General features: G+C 44.0%; 1 protein-coding gene across 1 annotated transcript; it reads right to left on the bottom strand.

The window, feature by feature from the left end:
* Window positions 1-3,432: 3,432 nt before the first annotated feature.
* Window positions 3,433-7,164, bottom strand: RLIM (ring finger protein, LIM domain interacting). Its single transcript, XM_009865551.1, has 3 exons — window positions 6,984-7,164; window positions 6,018-6,101; window positions 3,433-5,200 (listed from the first exon to the last, which is right to left on the bottom strand). The coding sequence occupies exons 1-3, from the start codon at window positions 7,150-7,152 to the stop codon at window positions 3,666-3,668; spliced, it is 1,788 nt and encodes a 595-aa protein (XP_009863853.1). The 5' UTR covers window positions 7,153-7,164; the 3' UTR covers window positions 3,433-3,665.
* Window positions 7,165-8,476: the final 1,312 nt, after the last annotated feature.

Here is an 8,476-nt window from a genome sequence, read left to right as displayed (position 1 = left end):
TACGGGGCCATTGTGCCAACTTGGTGGGAAAGCCATTGGGTTGGGATGGGACACAATGGGCAATTTACAGCTCCCGCATCGCATCATCGCTGGGGCTGCAAACGCCTTGCGACTTGTTACCGAGTGATTTCCAGGCACGCAGGACCTAGCCCTAATCAAATCATTTTCAAAAGGAGGCAATTCATTAACGGCCTACAAGTTCTTCACCATAAAAAAAAAAAAAAGCTAACCCGCTCAAAGAAATTTAAAAAGCGCATGTGAAAAGGAAACCTGACAAACCCCAGGAATAACTCAGTTTTAATGAATAAAGCCCTAATTTTTATTTTTTTTTTTTAAAAAAAAAAGCGAGCACCCACTGTATTGGTTCACGATCCGAGCGAAACTACCAAACACACCCCTAAATAAATAAAACCAAAACAAAACTGTGCGTCCTTCTAGGTTTTGGCCTCGCGACTGGTTTAACCGCTGTGGGTTCCCTCAGAAAGGAACGAAGCAGATAAGGTGAGTTGAAAAAAACCGAGTCACTGCGGTAACTCTCGCGTCAGGGAACCGCCTTCAAAAATAAAATAAAAGCAGCAGCTTTCGGAGCAAAAGAACCAGCGAGGAGAGGGCGAGCGCTGCCAGCTCGAAGGCGGGTGAGAGGCTCCCACAGGGTGGCACTGCGAACCAGGCAGCTGGGCTGGCCCGGCCTCCTCCACCTCACCGTTTCTGCGGAAAAAAAAAGACAAAACCAGCCCTTTTTTACGCACAGCGTGGCGCCGAGAACGACTGAAGTGGCTGTACCCCTCCCCTAACGCTGAGCGAGCGAAACCCGAGGGAAGCGGCAAATACAAACGCTCCAAAAACGATTCATAATCTGTAAATTAGGCTCACGGTGAACCTTGTTCAATTGTCTCGTTAGCGACCGAAGTGTTAATATTGGCTTTTTCCTAACTCCAAGCTAACTTCAAAAGAACAGACTGAATTACGGCAGATGACTCGGCTTTATCAGCAATTTATATTTCTGCCAACTCTTCCAGACGTTGGACAACGAACCCCCCCCAGCGCCCTGAGCACGCTCAGCGTCAGAAAAAAACCACCAAAAACATTCAAGGGCTCCTGAGCTGAGCTGAAATTACTTGTTCTTGGTACCACCTGGGAAACCTCCAACATTTTATTAGTAGTTGCCATCGTTATAGAAAGATCAAACGTTAAGGCATGCCACTATTAAGCTAAAACAAAACCGTAATGTCGATTCTACGACCACGAACTGGAAAATCAAGCATATTTTGGGGGGTAAAAAAAAAAAAAAAGCTATGTTGAATGACATGTATCACTAGTGGGCTCCTTTCTTTCTGGTCACCAGCATTAGTCCTCAGAGACGTAAGTCAGACTTTCAAAATCTAACCTGGAAAGAGGGTTTGTGTATTTTTATTTTCTTTTCCCCTCTAATTTTACGCTCCAGTAAGTTGGTAAAGCTACTGGAAACCCGCACCCAGTGGCACGTATTTGCTACGTGAACGCTGGTGGAAGCAAATTCCCAAGTGTTACTTTGGTGAGGAAATTTTGGGCATAGAGTCCGGCACCTGAATTTCATAGCCAGCTTTCACTTTTACAGTGACGCATGTCAAGGGAGGGGGAAAAAAAGAAATAAATCAAAAATATGAGCTTAAAACCGTTCAAAAAGCAAGCACGCATTCCCTCTGCCACAATGGTGTGTCCCACCAGGAGGAAAATAAGCTCAACAGCCAGTTGGGATCTCCCACTGAGCCAGACGGCACAAAACACAGACAGAGAAACAAAAAATTTGGAATTCTGGGACTGTGCAATCCTTAACTAGCTGATGAGACTTGAAAATGGCTCAGAGCAGACTACAGTTTATGCAACCACCACTATAAAACACCCCAAATGTGGTTTAATTTGGAAAAAAAAAAAGAAAAAAAGAAAAAAAAGAGCTAGGCCAGCTTTGGTTTTGTTATCTGAGGAACAAGTAACATTTCCCACAGAGCCAGCAAGAGCAGTTCATATCCCTTCAACGCTACTGCCCCGGAGCTGAAATCAAGATTGCTTTCTCTGTTATTAGACGTGTAAGCTAGGGGAAAAAAATAAATAAATTAGAGAAGAGAACAAAGAACAGGTAAATTGAGGGTGAAGGATGTTTTCCCCCGACGCTGATGAGAGCCGAGGTACAATTCTCCATTTCCGAAGGACACGCACATAATTCTCAAAGTAAATTCAAGTCGTTTCAATTTGAGCAACAGGACCACAAAACGTCTGTTGGGGTTTTTAATGTTATTCTGGCTACACATAATCCATTATCATTTTCAAATTCAACCTAACACTCGGATAATCTGGTTTTCAGTTCATATTTAAGTTATTTTTTCGGCGGCACTCGAGTCCCAGGTTGCCACCCATGGGTGTAGCAGACCCAGAGGTTACTAACAGAGGGGAAGCTGGTGGGGAAGAACACAAAAAAAAGCCAACCAAAACCCACACAAACCCGTCGTACTTGTCTGCTGAATAGTTACGCAGAGTTGCGTCAAAAATACAAAGTAAAAGCTGATAGAGAAACTGGGCATAAACCTGGCTGAAGGAACTGGTACATACTGGTTTGTATTATTACCTACAACCATACCAAGAAATAACCAGCTGTCAGAACACTTCCTCATTTTTATCGTTTTTTTTTTTTGCTTTTTTGGCGGCATTACTGCAATTAGGACATTTAATTTCCTTGTTTTCCTTTCGTTTAACGCAGTTAGGATGCCTAATTCAACTGTTTTTATATTACAGTAGCTGTTCACATAAATAGTACAGATATGCACCGCTCTGGACAGGTACACGGTTACAAAAGCAGCTCTCGGATTTAGTTGGCTCTCCGTGGGGTGGGTCCTGTATGAAAAGCATTCTTGATTTCTAAGCATGGTACAATTTTAATTCGTAATGCATTAGTACAACAGTGCATTGGAAAAGTACTGAGCTTCTACAAAAAAAAAAAGCTTTACAATTTTAAAACAGATTTTTTTTTTTTCTCTCCTCTTTTTTTTTTATTTAAACAAGCATAGGCAATTCTTATATTTCCACAACAAGATAAATATCCCAATTAAGCTAACAGCTCATCCTAACAGCGTGCCATAGTGATGGGGAAAGGGCTAACGTTAGTGTTATTTACACAGACATGTCCAATATTAACCCAGTATGAAAAGCAAAAGTTACGGTCTAAGTGTGCAATTAAGAGTTCCTAATTTATTTATTTTTTTTTTCAGATGGTTGGATTTCTTGCAAAAAATTCCTCCACGACTCACGTACGCTTAGCTGGGATGGCTTCTCAAATTGCTCCTCGTAAGCACAATATGTTTATCGGACTGGGATGGCAGAGGCTGGGCGGGTGAGAAAAGAACTTAATCCTCTTCACAAAGAAAGAAAGAAAGAAAATTATTTTTTAAGCGGGTAGGTGTCTTTGGACAAGTGAAATTTCACACCCAAACCGGCTAGATCCGTGAAAACCCTAATTAAAGAAATTTTCCAATTTAAAAAGCTTGAATCCCGAGAAAATGCTTTCACGAGGGAGGATTCGCTCCACGTCATTACTATACATTGAGGTACCACTCAAAAAGTGGCCATAAAGGACGTGACTTCTTTGCCCATCACTATCACACAAGCTGCTTGGCCACGAATTCTGACCTCATTTAGACAACGCTCTCTCTGTTCCCGGAAGCTAAGACCGCTCTGCGACAAATGGGACAAGTGGAATTTTCCGATAACCAGCGATCGATGCAGTGGACGTGATACTCGTGCGAACAAGGCAACTTACGGAGCTTGTTGCCTTCCGTGTACTCCGTGATACACACGCTACAGGTTTTCAGAGCGTCGCTCTCACCGAAATTCCTCATGGCTAGGTTGTCAATTTGTTCTTTGGTGAGTCCTCGCGGTTGGTCGTCATCATCTTCGTTGAGCAGGAAAAACTGTGCTAGGCTAAGGAATGGTAGAGAACCGCTTTCTTCAAACGTGACCGATCCCCTCGTATTCCGACCTTCCCGCCTGGCGCCAGATGTTGAACCTCCTTCATTGCCACCTTCGAACACCTCCCCTGAGCTAACATCTGCATTGTCGTTGCCCGAAGTCCCACCGCCTCCGTTCTGCGGCTCCGAAGCATCCACGTTCTGATTCGGAGTCGGGCCGTTGGGATCTGCGTCGCTATCGCTATACATGAAGTAACTGAGCTCTCCGAAGCCCGTCATGATCTGCCTCAGCATCGTCTGAATCGCAACCGACGTGGTCTCGCTCAAGCCCGTGTTTAAGATCCTACGGATCGGAATCCTGATGGTACTGACGTAAGTTCTCACTCCAGCCCGCTCCGAACGCGAAAACGTGCGCCTAAACCCTCCCCGTTCGCTTTCGTAAGTGACCGTGTTGTTCGGCGTCTGGGACCTGGACCGCGTCCTGTTGGCGATGCTGTCTCTTTGCCGATATTCGCCCGGACGAACTCTTCTCACCTGAAGATCAAGTACTATGGTAGGAGGCCTCTGCCCAGGAGTCGTGGACTCGCCGGTGCCGTTAGTTTCGGAAGAACCGGCTGCTTGAGGGACGGGTCTCGTTTCAGGGGTTGAAAACAGAACTGCGTTTTCACTCGGCACGTCGGTCCCCACCGTGTGCTGCCTTAACGTCACGTGCTGCCTAGTTCTAGAGCTTCCCTCGGCTTCGCTCGCCGAGGAGTGGTCAAGCGTCTGAGATGATGTGTTGTGGTGAGACCTGCGAGGAGCCTCGCTCACCGGATTAATAGGTGACCTACTTCTATCAGTCCTAGCGCGCGTTCTCCGCTGTTCCGGACTCCTACTCCTCGCTCTCCTCTGCCCTCTAGGAGGGGAAGCTTCCTCGGTGGGCAGCTCCTCCGAAGTGCTCCTTTCCGATCCAGGCTGCCTTACGGATGGTGATTCAGACCTCGGAATTTCAGAGTCACTTTGGCTGTTTTCCAGCTCCTCCCCAGCAGAAGGCTCTACAGATGGCTCGTTCTCAGTTTCTGGATTCGTGTTCCCATTGTTACGGTTGACGTTTATTTCCAAACTGAATCTGAAGTCGCCACTATTTGGGTTAGTCCGGCTCACTGCTCTCCAAGACTGGTTTCCTCGCTGCCCGCTCCGTGTCGTATTTCCAGTCTGTCGGACTGAATTAAGCCAGTCTATTATAGAATCTCCATTTGAAACATCCTCCGCGGACTCCGCACCTGCGAAAAAAGACAGGGAACTACCAAAATTAGAGTACTGAGCTAATTTTGGGGTGATCTTTTCCAAGAACATGACTGCTTAGTGGGACAAGTGACAATTTAGAAATGCTTAATTGTCTATCGAGGGCTATTGTGGTTTCACATGTAGCATCACGATTCTTAACTACCGGAGCTCTTTTAAGGGAGCAGGAGTGGACGTTTTTCTAATACGAACGAGATAGGCTGCAGCCTCGAAAAACCCACGTGTTGTTTATCATAAGTAAATGGAAAGTCACATTTCAGGTGTCATAACACATCAATATTCTGCAGTTTCCTTTCCAAACAATTAAGTGAACTATCGACCGCTAGAGAACTAAGGTTGTCCCGACCCTTCACTTGAAGGATGACTTTACAGCAAATCGATTTCACTGAAGAATGAACCCCAGAGGTAAGCTCCAAGTGTCCTCCACCAATCTCTACCAGAAGGGTGATACCAAAAGCAATACAGCATCTTCGGAAGGAAGAATGGTGAATAAAAAGGATTGCCAAAAGCATCCCAGAAGGGAGCAGTCAGGAAGGCATTCTTAAATTAAAAAAATTAAAATAAAAAAATAAAGAAACCTAAACAAAACTTCATCTTGATGCAAACAACGGATGCATTCTGAGTGAAATCTATCCCAACCTGACTTCTGCAGCAGGTATCAGATGTAACATTCGCTTAGTTTTGAAACAAAGCTCACCTTGCACCTGCCTAGGCTTAACTTATTCCACTCCTGCACTCAAGTTAAGGTCCGTATGGGGTGCTAAAGTTAAGAGTTGTCACAAATACTGTATATACCTCTATTCTCATCACTGTTTTGCTGTGGCGGACCTTCTTTAACTTGGTGTAGCCTTCTCAGCAACTCTTCTTCAGTAATTTCACCTTAGAAAATAAGCAAAATTTTCCAAAAATATTTCCAAATCATACGTATGGCAAGCATTATCAAAAGCTTCTAAAGAAGGTACATGCCACTGCTTGGCTTTTTCTGGTTTGTTTTTTTTCCCCTAATTAAATCCTGCCATAATGAGGCTGCCAAACAAGTCGCTAAGGGGAAGTTCACACAGTTCAGCACCATCATCCCAAGTAAGTTTTGAAGCTGAAATATCCAAGTTTCGACCTATTCAAGACAGATGTGCTTTCCAGTTCTACAACCCCTGCAACTCATCAGCAATTTTAATCACCTTAGAGCAATTAAACTGCTTGTCCTGAATAAAATATTTAAGGCAACACTTTTACAAGCAGGAGAAAAGGTGTGAATTAGTCGAAACCATGTTTTAAATTTAAAGCGGTTTGAATTAGGTATCGCCCTACACAGGGTCGATTTAAAGTAATAAATCAACTGAAAATCGACATAAAAAGGCCCATGCAGAATCTCACCCCAGGCTACTGATCCTAGTTACAACCTCTAAACCTCACCGGCACAAAATTCTCACACGGATGTTTAAGGGAGATTGCTTTTCAATCAGAAATGTCTACGGGTCCATTACTGGAACTGGGTCAGCTCTGGGTGTTCCCACCAAGTTGTGTAAAAACCAGACTTTTGTATCTGACGAATCCACATCACCCTAACTACCTCTTCGTTAGTCAGGGGACTGCTCAAATTTGAGCCCGCGCTAATTAGCGAGAAGCTACTTCCTATCACGGAACGTGACTGCAAAACACGAACTGAACAGGTGAAAAACAGTTTCAGCAGAACAGAAAATGACACAAATCACCTACAAGGAATTCTAAACAAATTCTAGTACGTGCACGAGCATTACCTACCTGGTGTTCCTAGCAAGTTGTTATCTCTCATAAGCCTGTAGTCCTCTTCACTCAGGTTGTTTACAAACTGATAGAAAGCTTCTTCTCGATCTAACCGGTCCAGCTGACTCTGCCGTTGTGCTTCCGATTGATCGATATTTCCTTTATCACTGGAATCTGAGCTTTCCATCTTGACAAGTGGAAGAGTACCTAAAAAGGAGGAGGAGGAAACGCTCTTCATCCAGCGTAGTGAAACACAGCATGAAATTCAGACACATAGAATATTCTTCATCGTTGTCCTGAATTTTATTTTTTGGGAGGGGAAGTAACTTGCTAATGAAGCTTCAGTTAAGACGAGGTGCCCAACCACAGGGGTCAAAAGCGAAACCATTCTCAAAGCATGAGCAAGTACAAACAAAATCTACACCCACCATAATCAAATAATCCATAAAGCAGCACTTATGAACACGTGCAATGTCATCGGCCATAGGCCTTAGTTCATTTTTACACTCACGCAGTTGACCAGGCGACCCCGACTACTTGCTTTTTAGTATAAAATACTCCAAATGCTGCAGCTGCCTCCACGCAGTCGTACAAGAGGCCTAAGCCATCCCGGATCACGCGCTCTAACTCTACAAGAGCGTGGGATTAGATGTTCATCGCTTCTTCCCGCCACAAGGAACATCCCCTTCGCCATCCGAGAGAATTTCAGCAGAATGAAGGGGTTACGAAAAATTCAAATATGGAAGAAAGAAGATGCTACAGAACACTATGTGTAAAACAAAGGGAAAAAAAAAAAGGCAGCTACCCATTTCTTCAAAAAAAGCAAAAGGGTTTGTAAAATCGACTTCACAGTTTTATGTCAAGAGAAGAATTTGGTTGGAGCATTTACGGCATTACCGATGACGATGGCTAAAATTTCCAGGACAAAACTCCACACTGGATACCAGGTGTATCGTCTGCTCTAAAGAGCTGTCTTCCAATTTGCACATTTCTTAATATCACCTGCTCAGAACTGTTTTTCATTTGGATGCGCCCTCAGACAACGTCTCTCAAAAGTATTACTGATGAATGTCATGTCCTTATTTGACAAATATTACAACAAAATACACGCAAATGCAGGAGACATTCTGGCACTAGTTGCACCACGCAAATATATCAAACGAAGTTAAAATAATAACTGGTTTCCTTAATCACTGTGCCTGGCTATTCACAACATCAAGAATTTTCCTGTACAGCTGGTAGAATCTGGTTACCCAGCGAGGTGATTAGCAAGCTAATCCTCTGCATGTTAAAACGCTCTGCAGTAACATTCCCTATCAGAACACATTCCTTTCATTTAAGCCATACTTCACGTGACGCGAAAATACTGAAAGAATAAAGCGTTTCTGCTTCTCGCTGGAAAATTTCCAACACTTGGACATCTGTCTAGTGCAAAAAGCATCTTTTTTTCGGTTTGTCAGCACAGCTGTCAAGTCAAGACTGCCCACAGTTTACATTAGTGCTTCTCAGCG

The sequence above is a fragment of the Apaloderma vittatum genome, unplaced genomic scaffold (genome assembly GCF_000703405.1).
Source record: "Apaloderma vittatum isolate BGI_N311 unplaced genomic scaffold, ASM70340v1 scaffold24662, whole genome shotgun sequence".
Classification (NCBI taxonomy): Eukaryota; Metazoa; Chordata; class Aves; order Trogoniformes; family Trogonidae; genus Apaloderma; species Apaloderma vittatum.
This window is presented reverse-complemented; position numbering and strand designations above follow the sequence as displayed.

Bases quoted from the DNA above. Each gene is read 5' to 3' on its own strand.
- RLIM (XM_009865551.1), bottom strand. From the start codon at position 7,152: ATGGAAAGCTCAGATTCCAGTGATAAAGGAAATATCGATCAATCGGAA. The intron at 6,102-6,983 runs GTAGGTAATGCT...TTATTTTCTAAG, and splicing joins CAACTTGCTAGGAACACCAG to GTGAAATTACTGAAGAAGAG. The intron at 5,201-6,017 runs GTATATACAGTA...CTTTTTTCGCAG, and splicing joins AAACAGTGATGAGAATAGAG to GTGCGGAGTCCGCGGAGGAT.